Source organism: Sorex araneus, chromosome X (assembly GCF_027595985.1).
Source record: "Sorex araneus isolate mSorAra2 chromosome X, mSorAra2.pri, whole genome shotgun sequence".
NCBI classification, from domain to species: Eukaryota; Metazoa; Chordata; class Mammalia; order Eulipotyphla; family Soricidae; genus Sorex; species Sorex araneus.
This window is the reverse complement of record NC_073313.1, coordinates 49096291-49109760: the sequence shown is the minus strand read 5'-3', so window position 1 is coordinate 49109760 and position 13470 is coordinate 49096291. Positions and strand designations below refer to the sequence as shown.

The 13470-nt window shown below is 44.9% G+C and overlaps 1 protein-coding gene across 3 annotated transcripts; it reads left to right on the top strand.

The window, feature by feature from the left end:
- Window positions 1-3690: 3690 nt before the first annotated feature.
- LOC101547336 (heterogeneous nuclear ribonucleoprotein A1-like) lies at window positions 3691-10813 on the top strand. 3 transcript variants are annotated; one of them, XM_055122087.1, is made up of 7 exons: window positions 3691-3805; window positions 4212-4287; window positions 4523-4633; window positions 4760-4878; window positions 7337-7379; window positions 7992-8046; window positions 9102-10813. In XM_055122087.1, exon 7 carries the CDS (start codon window positions 9110-9112, stop codon window positions 10154-10156), a length of 1047 nt encoding a protein of 348 aa, XP_054978062.1. In that variant the 5' UTR covers window positions 3691-3805; window positions 4212-4287; window positions 4523-4633; window positions 4760-4878; window positions 7337-7379; window positions 7992-8046; window positions 9102-9109; the 3' UTR covers window positions 10157-10813. The 3 variants fall into 3 exon arrangements, with proteins under 3 accessions (XP_054978062.1, XP_054978061.1, XP_054978063.1); XM_055122086.1 differs by having other exon boundaries at window positions 3696-3742; XM_055122088.1 differs by lacking the exons at window positions 7337-7379; window positions 7992-8046 and having other exon boundaries at window positions 3704-3742; window positions 4212-4633.
- Window positions 10814-13470: the final 2657 nt, after the last annotated feature.

The window sequence follows — 13470 nt, the reverse complement described above, 5'->3', positions numbered from 1 at the left end:
TTTATATTGTTTGTTACCACTAAATGGGTAATGGAATGTTCAAAAAAATCTTGTGGAAGAAAATTTTTAGAATGTATGTAACCATGAGGACATTAAGCCTTTGTCTGAAGGTTTACTAAGGTGTTGTTGTAAGGGAAGCCTTCTGTGTTAATGTTTTTGTTCATTGATATTGGTTGGCTTCTGTGTTACATTGCCATCCAATCGGTGTGTTGCTCCTAGGTTCTCAGTGTTGTAGAGTTTGGAGATGTCACTTCAGAAAATCCAGAATATTTAATTGGGGAGTCCAGCCATAGGCATGGTGGAAGCTTTGGGGGCATGGTTAAAGCTGCTGGGGTTTTGGTAGGGCCGGAGCTTGCCTGTCCCCCTCCTAATATAACCCCAGAGGTCTCAGTTTGGAACAGGTATCCAAGAAATTTTTTTGGCTAGCTGTTCTCTTCTAGATTTATAAGTCTCTGGAAAAAGGTCAGTAGATGAGCTTACATGGCAGCGGCTGTAGGTCATGGCTGTGGTTGCCAGGGAAGTACAGGGAAGTGTGGGGAGATCGCCCATTCCAACTCTGGGGAGGCATAGACTTTTCAGCCAGAAAAACGCTTGTGCCTGAATTTTTCAGCTGATTAGGAGCTTAGTTCTCAGGTAATGGAGGCTGGAGAAGAGTACTCTTAATAGACATAATATGATAGAGAACTTAGAGATGAACTTCCAATTCTCCTGAGTTCAATCACTTAAGACAGTCTTTTTTTTCTGGGCTGGAGATGTACCAAGCTTGAACAACTTGGTACATAAAATTTATTCATGTACCGGCTGCATACATTTTATTTATTTGTTTTTATTTTGGGAGCAATCCTGGTGGTGCTAAGGAATTAATCCTGGTTCTGCACTCAGAAATTACTCCTGGCAGTGCTCAAAGGACCATATGGAATATTGGGGATTGAACCCAGGTTGGCTGCATGCAAGGCAAGTGCTCTACCCTCTGCACTATCTCTCCAGCTCCTGCTTCATGAAATTTAATTAATTTCAGTGAAATTTTACTAGCATAACAATCACAGTTTTAAAAAAGCAAGTTTCCAGCAGGATGTAAACGCAGATGCTGGCAAAAGGTATCTCACAGTACAGGAAGCTACAGCAATGATATCTTCACGTTCTCTAGTGTGTGAAAAAAGATGACGGAAACTGACAATATTTACAGGTGACTGCCATGGAAGAGAGACATTAGTTCAAACAATCATGGCAGCTTGCTAGGCAGGCATACTCAGCTATGACACAGTGTTTTCTTCTATGGTCTATTAAACACCAGGAGTTCAGACTATTGTGGCTAGGCAAACATTTCAGCATGTTTCTTGGTTCCAAAATGCCAACTCTCTACTAGAAATGTCACTGCAGGAGCAAAAACCCAGTGTCCATCACCAAGTCACATACAAAGTCCTTTCTCTTTCTGGGCAAACACCTGTTACTATAGAAACCAGGATCTGAGGAGGCTGTGGCCAGAGCAGAGAACGGTTCGTTTTGCAGCCGAGTTTCTCCACTGTACTCCAAACACTATCATATTAACTATATTAACCTTTTCTCTGTTTCTTAATATCTGAAAAGAAGATTATGAGGTCATTTCTTATTAAAAAATAAACAGGATACAATATTTAAGCCTAGTCAGCAGTTTCAAATACACAAATAATTCACAGTGGGGAGCATTTGTAACTGGCATGAGATAAAAATCAAGAAATCCATTGACTTACACAATCTTCTGTTTGTTCATCAGGCTATTCCCCTCTCTTCCCTACAACCATCAGTTTGCTGGGAGCTTTGGAGGAGTCACAGGAGTTTTGTTACAAATGCATAGAATCTTCGGAGGCCAAATCTATAATCCATAGCTCTTTCATGTCACGACTGTTCAAAATTTGTGTAGAAGTTCCAGGAGACCAGTCTGTATCATCAGGTTGGTGAACAGTGCATTTTATCTCATGCTTCTTCAACATATATTGCTCTAAGCAACGGAGAGAGCCCGAGGGTATCTGAGCTGAGAAGTTAACTGCTGCAGGCAGGGAGACAGGGAGAGGGCATGGTAATGCGTGTAGGAAAAAACTGTCTGAAACCTATATCAGGTACAGGAGACATAATAGAGTGGGTAGGGTGCTTCTTGCCTTGCCTTCAGCTGACCCGGGTTCAATCTCCAGCATCTCACTGGGTCCCCTCAGCACTGCCAGGAGTAATTCCTTAGTGCAGAGACGGGAGTATCCTCCCTCCCCCCCAAGCATTGACCGGTGTAACTGAAAAACTGAAACAAACAAACGAACAAAAAAAAAAAGAAAAGAAAAGAAAAGAAACTTGCAACAGCCTCAAGAAATGGAAGCCCTTGACTCTGAATACCCATCCCTTGAGCGGTGTGGTGGGGACCTTTTGGGAAAACTAACTTGAATAGAGGAAGGGCTTGCCCGTGTTGCCTGCGGCGCACTTGTTGCCAGCTCTCTTGTTGCTTGTGCACGCTCGGCCAGCTCCTGGGCCGCCCCCGCACATGCCGCCTGCGTCTCCCCTTTTGAGACGCGTGGTTTCGTGCTTTAAGGTTGGAATGTGTATTGGGCTCTCTCGGTTCCGGAGAAGCCTGTGTTCTCTTTTGGGCACGTATCAAAATCTACTTCTCTCCTTCCCTCCCTTTATTTCCCCAATAAATTTGTCTCCTCTTGAAATTGTTTTCCGCGTGAAGGAAAGGCAAAAGACCGAAAAGTATGAGTAAGATTTAGGACTGAATTTCCTTTCCTGCAAAGATAAATTCCTTGTTCCAGCCCGAGTCCACGCTCCTCGAGAAATCAGGTGGCAGCGATCAGCTCCCCCGCTGTGCGAAACAAGTGGACTTCAAGCCCAGCTTGAAGACTGCCTCTGGGGATGGCAGGACGTGAGCATCCCTGCCGTGCAGGGATCAACGCAGACATTCATCAGTGCTGAATCTCCAAGGCGCTTCCTTGGGTGGGAAGTGAAAAAGCAGTAGATTTCCTTCTCTAGTCTGCCGCCTCCTTCCATCCCACGCCACCTCTCCTTCAAATCACTCAGACCACCCGGCGAGCCTCCAAAAGCAACATAACTGTGCCCTCTGCAATAAGTTCGGCTTGGTGCCCTGTTGGGAACAAGCACGAAACTCACACTTGATTCCCCCCAACCATGAGAAGTAGCAGAAGTTTTCTTTTCACTATATTTTTTAGTCAAACACGACGATGCTCAGGGGTAAATCGTGGCAGATATCACTCCTGCCGGTGCTCAGGGAACCAGAGGAGATGCTGGGAATCGAATTCGGGTCGGGAAAGCGCCCTATCCGCTGTTCCTATCTCTCCAGTCCCAATTATAAAGCACTTAACTCAAGGAAACTGTATGTGTTTGTAGCAGGCTCTGTTGCCACGGCCTGGCATTAGCAGAAAGAACAGCTCCCAAACTACCTGACCTTTCGAGAAAGGCAACCCCCAGAACGTCCCAGGGACCGAGAACCCGGAGCTCCTTGTTTAGCTGAGACGCAAAGATGGGGGTTTCTTCCCTCTTGTGTGCCTGTTACCTATGGCACGGCTCGGCTGCAGGACCCTTCCCCGCAGGGCGCGAGCGCGGAGCCCTCCGCCCGCCCCCTGGCCCCGCCTCCCGGATGGCCACGCCCCCCAGCGCCTAGTGCGCCTGCAGCGGGGCTTCGGCTCATTTCTGCTCTCCCCGGACCTGGAGGGAGAGGAGCGCGCCGGAGCGTCGCGGGACCGAGGGCTGCGGAGTCCCCAGGGTCCGGCGGGAGGAGAGACGGGGCGAGGGGCCCGGCCTGGGCGCACGGGTGCTGCCGGAGTCGGTGCGGAGCGCGCCCGCCCGGAGCCGCTGCCCCAGGCTTTCGCGCGACTTTCCCGCGAGCGGTCGCACGCCGTGGCCGCTCGGGCTGCCCGCGGGGGAAGCGAGTCGGACAGCGACCCCCGAAGGGCGCGCGCCTGGGGTGGGCGCCGCGGCGCTCGGCCCGGCTCGGGCTGGGACTCGCCAAAGAGCCGCGCGCTGCCCGGTCCCCGCGGCTCCGACGCGGGTCTCCCGGCGGCCAAGTTCGGGGCGCCGAGATCGGGGTGGGCTGCCCGGGAGGGTGGGGGGCGCTGCCCCGGCGCTGGGTTCGCGCTCCTCTGGGCGCGGGTTGCAGCGCCGACGGGGAGCTGGGGGCCGCGGGGCGCCGCGCGCGAGTAATGGTTGGAGTAAGGGGTGGATTTTCCTTCCAGGGCTTCCTCCCCAGTTGCCCGCCAAGCGCGTGCTGGCAGCCTAGTGCGTGCTAGCGACCTTACTGGAGGGCTGGAGGTAGGTGCGGCGACTCTTTCCGCGGTAGAGAGCGCGCAAGAAGAGAGCGGTTCAGAAGCCTGTCCGGAGGCTCAGTGCCAAGGAACCCGAGCGGTGGTGGGCTGGGCGGGGGTCCCCTTCCTCTTCCCCCCCGCGCCTCCCTCCTGCCCCTTCCTAAAGTGCATTTGTCCTTCCCCGTGTTCTGCGCGGAGGCGACCCGCTCTTCTCTTTCCCCCGATCTCTCCAACACGTGCAGCATCAGGACCGAGCGCACACGAGGCACTGCCCCGTTCGCGTTGTCTGATCGTAAGGCGCCGAGTGGACCGGCACTTTGGTTGCAGAGCCTGGATTTCCGTGCAGAAACACGGTACTGAACTCCGTATCGGGCTGAACCTGAACTCGCGGGGAACGGTAGACGGCTCGGGGTTCCCTCAGTGTCACTCCCCCACAGGGGTCGCTAGTGGCGTGTCCTGTGTGGTCTTTGTGTTCCCAGGGTCAGGTCACTGTAGCCGGCACCCGGAGACAGCTGCGGGCGACCTCGGGGTCCAGCTTATCTCTCGCTGCTGCGCTTCTGTGCTGAACCTGCAAAGACTCTGTCTGAGGCCTTCGAAGGTGCGTTCCGGACACAAGCAGAGCTGGGCCTCTGCATGATGGTCCCGGTGGCATGTATCTGTCCTGGGCTCCTTTGTTCCCGTGCCCTTGGGGACCAGATAATTGGTGTGAGGGAGTGAGAGCAGCCTTACTTGAGCCCAGGCTCTGGTTTCCGGAGGAGGGAGGAGGTTTCCAGGGACCAGGCCTGAGCTAGGTCTGAGATGGCGTCTGTCCAGCTGAGGCGGAGCAAGGTGGACGTGGTGGCAGGGCAACCCGCATGGGCTTGTGAACGTGGGCAGTTACACCCCTATTGCAAGAGACAGGTGAATATTTGATGTGGCTGAGGGACACTGCCCTGGTGGAGATGCCCTGTTCAGGGGCCCAAGTAGGTCCTCACCAGACACACCTTTGCTCACACTGTTCCCTTCCCCTTTTTTGCTTGTGGGATGAATTTGGGCCACATCCGGCAGTGCTCAGGGCTCAGTCCTTTCTCAGTACTCAGGGATCACTACTGGCAGTTCTTGGGGGACCATATGTGGTATGGGGCAGTGGTATGAGTTTGGTTGCATGTAAGGCAAACACCTGTACTAGCTTTCCAAAACACTTTTCCCTGCCTCCCTTCCCCCCTCTTCGCCATCGTCAGTTTCTGGATTTAAGTTAGTCACTTGTTAAGACTAATCTCACCTCCTTCTAGCAGAAATGTTAGAGCTCCCTCTACCTGGACTAAAGGGCAGTTTTGTATTTTGTTTTTCAGCACTTAGAATTTCATAATGTTCTGGGTATGGTGTTATTGAGTTCTGCATCTTTATTTTGATACGCACTGAAATTGTGTCTAAGAACCTGACCTATCAAGCTATACAGAGACAAACCCAGTTGTATGGGGACTTTTGCAGCAGCAGTAACAGTGTTACTCTGCACACATGCTCAAGGCAGTCCAGCTAGCAAGGAAGCAGAAGTGATGGAATAGTGAAAGGTGGAAGGGGCTGAAGGGGGAGGGGAGCAAGCCCAGAGGTGTCTAGTTTCATGGGAAGCTGACAAACGCTGGCTTTTTAATTTCCCTCTTTCTCCAAATGCAACACAATGCCCTTATCCTGCAATTCTGCTTAGGTTCTGTCCCCTCTAGGGCTCAGTGGGATAATAATCTGTTTTACTAGATATGATACGGACTTACAGATGAGACAACTAAAAACGAAAATTAAAATTGGTTCTCAAGAATAAGCAGTGTCAAACTGGTGCTGGGAAATTACACTGGTGGATAGTGTTGGCACATTGTATGACTGAAATGCAATTATGAACAATTTTTGTAGTGATCTATCTCATGATGATTCAATAAATTAAAAAAACAAGTTTAAACATACTAAGGAATCTCCATTTAATCAGTTCTAATTTTCCCATTAAAATGACCAAAAATTTTCAGTGTTTTATGTTATACCTACAGATAACAAAAATAAAATGTATTAGTCTAAGAAAAGAATAAGCACTGTCAATGTTTTATAAATGCTCATTTTGATTCACTTTTTCAGGATATATATACACACATATGCAGTATTTATCTCCTGAGAGTGAATCAAGAAGAGCATATATATATGTATTTGTGTGTGTGTGTGTGTGTGTGTGTGTATAATGGTACCCTGCTACACAATTTTTGTAACCTACTTAATCACGTGATTAATGAAAATATGTTCGTAGCTCTGGAGTGAGGTTTCTCAAGCAGTTTTGTAGGTGCCTGAGGTTTTTTCCAGTGTTAGTGCACTTGACATGATGGTTCAGTACTGGAACGACGACGAGGCTGTGCTCAGCAGTACTCTGGCTTGGGTTGTGTGATGCTGAGAATTTAACTTAGGGCTCTGGAGCGACTTGCTTGGGCTTTTGTCCAGCTAGCTATGACTCTTGCCCTTCATAGTATTTTAAAATTCCATGTGATATTTCCATTTGATGTGTACCTTACCTTTCAACTGAGTCCTCTTTACTTAACATTTAGTTGTTTTCAAGTGTTTGAATGCTGAAAATGTTAACTACAAGTTGCCACGTGTTAATTTATGATTACTTCTTTATGATAAATTTCCTGAAATAGGGGTTGTTTTCTGGGTCACACCTGGCCATGCAAAGGGCTTACACCTAAATCAGCAGTCAGGGATCACTCCAGGTATAGCTCAGGGAGGATATCGTGGGTGCAGACACCTTACCCATGATGCTAGTTCTAAGCACAGGCATCAAATTGTTGAGGTTAAGGAGTTGTCAAGTGTTGTTAATAGTTAGTAATTGTGTGAGCAGGTTTCTTTAAACAAAAGTCATATGTCTGTCTAGAAAGAAAATATTTCATGTTCAGAGTCCTCATGATCTCAGCAGTGTCCTGAGTGAACAAGCTGAAATTATCAAACCATGTTTCCAGATTATTCTCGCTAGTAATCAAATATGACTGGGCTGGCAATGATAATCTTGTGCACTGATCTTGATCTTTCTAACCCTGTCTTTGTAGGTCTGTCTTCTTTCTAGGGTTTAACAGGACGGCAGTGACTCAGGTGAGTTCCTAATTTATTTACCTCTTACTTTGCTTTCAGTGAAATTTAGTCAGTTTGAGGAATCTATTATTACCTTGAAAAAATTTGTTAACCTACTATATTCCGTTTTCTGTTCAGCCTCTAATCCACCTCAGTTTTCTCCAATCTTTCCTCTACACACACAGGCATGTATTCACAAACATGCACACACGCGCGCATTCCAAGAAAAATAAAAGGATATTTTTCTCATCTACTTATACCTATGGAAAATGCACTTCTTTCTCTCTTCCTGCTCAGAGAAGACTATTTAAATACATCTTGTTTCTTCCCTTTCTTTATATTCAATTCACATTTTTGCTGTTCATTGTTTTTCAAATGAAAGTAAATTTATGTTAAGAGCATTGTAGTATGAAAAAATACTAACAAAACTAGTCTTCATTCCCCTCCCCCAGTACCTCAGAGATTTTGTTCCTCAGAGCTGCCCACTGTTAAGTTTGGTGATTGTGTGATGAAAGTGCATTTCATCAATTTGATAGTTACAAATAGATACATTGTATTATCGTGTGATTTTGTACAAATGCTATCATATTCCCACACCCATTTTTTTTCTTTTCCCACTGGAATATATTCTAGGTGGTGTACCCAGTCAATGCTTGAAGATTTATTTTTTTCCTGTTCCTATTTCAAGGTATGGTATGGTATATGGTTTATTTCTAAGTTGAATAGCATTTTTTTTTATTAGAAATACTGCCTACGAATGACTTTCAATGTATCTGTTTATTCAATAAGATATATAGTGATGACACATTAAGTTGGATAATTTCGATTTGTTTTGGGCCGTAACTGAAGTGCTCAGGGCTAACTTCTGGTACTGTGCTTATGGATCACCCCTATTGGTGCTCAAGGGACCATATGTGGTGCCAGGGATAAAACAAAACCTAGGATATCCACATGCTGTATGCATGGTAAACACCTTATCCGGTGTACTGTCTTTCCAGCCCTGGAAGCTGGATTTTTGGGGAAGTAGAAAGCTTTATTGGAAAGTATAAGTGAGAGGGAAGGAAATTCCCCAAAGAGAGAGGAACTTAGTATAGGGCCAAGTTCAGAAGCTGGATTTTAAAGTCATATATTCACACTTTAAATCTGTGCCCCCTTAAATTCAGACTATAATTATGTTATTATAAAATTTTAAGATCAGATAAATTCTATATTCAAGTTTTTCACAAAAAGGAATCCAATTCATTTTAAGAAGCCATAGATCTTTTAATTTGATTAAGGAACTATGAAAAGAAAATTCTAAGCCATTTTCACATGAAGAGTACAGATGAGGGGACTAAAGAGTTAGTGCAAGTGTTATGGTACTTGCCTTGCATGCAGACAATCTCAGTTCAATCTCCAGCATTGTTGCAAGAGTGACCCCAGAACATGTAGCCAGGAGTCATCCATGAGAACATTGCTGAGTATGGCATAAGCCCATACATGTAAACAATATTGATTGTGAATTACATGCCCAAATCCCAAAACATTCTGAATTGTCCATGAATGACTTATATTGGACTTTTTTTTAAAACAATCTTTAATTGATGTTGCATTGCACTAGAACATTATGTACGTTTCAGGTATGCATCATTGGAAATCAACTTTTTTATATACCACTAAAGCCCAATTCTAGACACATTAGATTAATCTTCAGTTCCACCGCCTCCCCTGCTATCTCAGACTGAGAATCTTCTTGCCTCCTAGGTTCACCCATGATGTCTAAGCCAGTGACTCCCCAAGAGCCGGAACAGCTGCGGAAACTCTTCATTGGAGGACTGAGCTTTGAAACAACCGATGCAAGTCTGAGAAGCCATTTTGAAAAATGGGGAACACTCACTGACTGTGTGGTAATGAGAAACCCCAAGACCAAGCGCTCCCGAGGCTTTGGGTTTGTCACGTTCAGCACCATCGGGGCAGTGGATGCAGTCATGAATGCAAGGCCACACAAGGTGGATGGAAGATATGTGGAACCAAAGAGAGCTATCTCCAGAGAAGATTCTCAATTGCCTGGTGCCCATCTCACTGTGAGAAAGATTTTTGTTGGTGGCGTCAAAGAAGACATCGAAGAGCGGCACCTGAGAGAGCATTTTACGCGCTTTGGGAACATTGAGATGATTGAAATCATATCTGACCAAGGCAGTGGAAAGAGGAGAGGCTTTGCTTTTGTTACTTTTGATGACCATGATTCTGCAGACAAAAGTGTCATTCAGAAATACCATATTGTGAATGGCCACAACTGTGAGATTAAAAAAGCCTTGTCTAAGCAAGAGATGGCCAAGGGCTACCAAAAGAGCCAACGTGGTTTTGGAATCTTTGGTGGAGGTCATGGAGGTGGCCATGGAGGTGCTTTTGGTGGGAATGCCAGCTTTCTTTATGGAGGTGGCATCAGTGGGCAAGGTGCTTTCGGTGGCAACTTAGGACAAGGTGCTTTTCGTGGCAACATAGGGCAAGGTGCTTTTCGTGGCAACATAGGTGGTGGTGGATATGGTAACAGTCCGTTTGGCTATCATTCATTTGGTGATGACAGAAGTAATTTTCTAAGTGGTGGAAGTTACAGTGATTTTGGCCATTACAGCACTCCATATTCACATTTTGGGCCTGTGAAGAGAGGAAACTATGGAGGCCCAGTTTTAGGCCCTTATGGTGGTGTTGGCCAATATTTTGTCAAACCACAAATCAGAGGTCATTATCGTGGTCGCAGAAGTGGCAGAAAATTTTATTTGCCAGGAAAGTTTAGGCGAGAAATGCCCCAGAAGTGAAAGGGAAGCTACAGATTATCACAGATCTGTGAATTCAGCCAAACAGTGGTCGCAAGATTTAGTTACTACAAAGAAGTCATGTTTTAGACATTACTGTTGTGAATGGGTAAAAATTCCAGAACAGTATTTTTGCTAATTATATAACTGGTCATTTTTGCTTCTGTTCTGTGCAAAGTGTAAAACATTGTACCAAAGAGTATTTGTGTAGATCCTCTTGTACTTGTGCTAGATTGCTAAATGTAATAATCTGATCATAATGTTGATTAAATATGTCTATCTTAAAATGTGCTGTGTAAAGTTAGTGCACTCTGAAGCTATCTTAGTAAATTTCCTCCCAATAGGATACTGCTAGAATTCTGTAGAGTGATGCCAGCTTCCCATTTAAATTTACTTCTATAATATTTGAACAGAGAAATCATTTTCTTCATAAATCTGGGTATAGTTGAACTGACCCTTACTGTATTGTGACCTGGAGTTCACCATTAAAAGAATCACCTAAGCAGTCTGATTTTGTTTTTTTTTTTGTTAGCAGATCTTATGTAATGCATCTAAATTTAATAATGGTACTGATATAATTTTGGATGGTAGTGATGTTAGTATATAATTCTTTCTTATTTGTAATCAATAAATAATACCTGATTTTCAAAATAAAGTGCAATTCTGTCCTTCAGCATATGATTGACCCCTTTGTTCCCAGGTTACACATACCCCTTCCCTGTTCTCTTCTGGTAATCATTAACTTACACCAAAGAATTTTTGTTTCATTTTTATTTTTACTTGGTTGAACTGTTTGTCTTCTGTATATGATATCTGAGTGTGAAACCTTTTAGTGTTTTTCTTTCTCCGTCTGGTTTATTTCACTAAGCAGAATACTCTGTCTATCCATTGATTACAAGTGACAGGGTTTCATATTTTTAATGGTTCAGTATTATTCCATTTTTAAAATTATATATTTAAAAAATACTAGTCGTGCCCTGTTGTGCTGCAGGTGCCATTAAGTTCCAGGGATCAAATTCAGGGCCTTTTTATCTGCTAGACGTGTTCTGCACTTGAGTCACATCTCTAAACCCTATATACCTTAACATTTTTATCTGTTCATCAATTGATGAACACTTCAGTGTCTTCTAGTTCTTGCCTAATATAAATAATGATGCTTTTAACATGGGGAGGCATAGCTAGTAAAATTAATGGTTTTGTACTGGGGGTAATATATAGAAGTGGGATAACTGGATCATATGAATATTTTTGGTTTAGTTTTGGGCCACACCCAGCAAATGCTTAGGACTTAACCTGGCTCTCCACTCAGGGATCTATCCTGGCAGTGCTCGAAGACCATATCAGGTTTCAGGGATTGAACACAGATTGGCCCAAAAGTAAAGCAAATGTCCTACCTATTGTACTATCTCTCCAGCGTTGGAATATAATTTTTAATTGGTGGGGGGAGACAGTTTGGGCCACACTCAGCAGTGCTCAGGACTTATTCCTGTCTGTGCTCAGGGATCATTCTGGGGACCATATACAAGGGATGAAACCCAGGTCAGCTGCATGCAAGGCAAGTGCCTAATCCGCTATTCTATCTCTGACCCTGCCTAACCCTTTTTTACATTCTCTTTTTTTAATTCATATGTATAGCTTAACAAAACTGGGGTAACACTACACCTACTTTTTGTGACCTTCCAAACATCTTTAGAAACATGTTTAGGAAAAGAAAAAAAAATTATACATCTAAAATTTGTATTGTCTTAGTAAAGTCTGATGGAAACAGACTGGAGCTATCGGGCCTTATTTCTAGAGTATTATCAGAGTTCAATAGCGGTTAATTTTGTGCAGATTATGATGGTTGGGTGCACTAGTACCGACCCTCCTAATTCCATCTTCATAGATATTCATCTGCCCGTGTTCCAGATGAGCTCCTTATTTAGTCTTAACTTCTTCTAGTGAAACTGAGTAAATTTGGGGGAATCTATATTGTAATTTAAAACAATTATGTTAGGGGCTGGATCGATAGCACAGAGAGTAGGGTGTTTGCTTTGCACGCGGCCGACCCGGGTTCGAATCCCAGCATCCCATAGGGTCCCCTGAGCACCACCAGGGGTGATTCCTGAGTGCATGAGCCAGTAAGCGACCCCTGTGCATTGCCGGGTGTGACCCAAGAAGCAAATAAATAAATAAATAAAGCAATTATGTTAATGGGGGCTGGCAAGATAGTATAACAGGTAAGGTGTTTGCCTTGCATACTGCCCACCTGGATTCTCTCCCTGGCACTCAACTTAATCTCAGGTACCCTGCATGCCATTTAATCTACAGCACCAAGTTTCAACCCTCGCAACCCTCAATACAGCCATGTGTGATCCCCGAGTACAAAGTCAGGAGTAAACCTTGAGTACTGCCAGATGTGCCTCCCCCCAAATCCCCCCACCAATTCAATGTTAATCCTCAACATGGATGGAACTACAGGATATTGTGCAGAATGAAAGTAGTCAGAAGAAAAGGGATAACAGCAAAAGCACTCCATGGAATATACCCTAGGCCAAAAAAAAAAAAAACCTGCAGAAAAGCCATCTGCACTCATATGTTCATTACAACACTATTCACAATAACCAGAATCTGGAGCAACCCAAGTACCCAAGAATAGGTGAGTGGATAAATTATGACACATCTACACAATTGAATACTACACAGTTGTTAGGAAAAATGAAGTAATAAAATTTGCCTATAGATGGATGGCCTGGAGAGTACTATGCCAAGTGAAATGAATCATAGGGTGAGAGACAGTAACATAGAGAAAAGAAAAAAACGGAGGAGGAAGAGGAAGAGAACAGAAAGGAAGAGGAGGAGGAGGAAGAGGAGGAGGAGGGGGAGGAGGAGGAGGAAGAAGAAATGGAGAAAAGAAAAAGAAGCAGAAGAAGCAAAAGAGAAGGAGCAGCAGATTAAGCAGTAGTAGGATAAGCAGAAGAGAAAGGAGAAGAAGCAGCAGCAGAAGAAGGAGATTCAGAAGGAGCAAGAGGAGAAGCAGAAGCAGAAGCAGAAAAAGAAGCTGAAATAGACGGTTAAGAAGCAGAAGAACAACATGTTTGTGTTCAATCTATAGTCTATTTTCAGCACGCCTCTCCCCTCCCGAGCAGGTCCTCCAACAATGGCCACTCAATACCCCTATTGAGGACCACAACACCCAAAAGGAGAGAGAGAGAACAAAAGGGAATGCCCTGCCATAGAGACAGGGAGAGGGGGGCGGGGGACGGGGGGATGGGATTGGGAGGTGAGAGGGATACTGGGTTCACTGGTGGTGGAGAATGGACACTGGTAGAGGAAGG

Coding starts and splice junctions, on each gene's coding strand:
- LOC101547336 (XM_055122087.1), top strand. CDS start 9,110: ATGATGTCTAAGCCAGTGACTCCCCAAGAGCCGGAACAGCTGCGGAAA.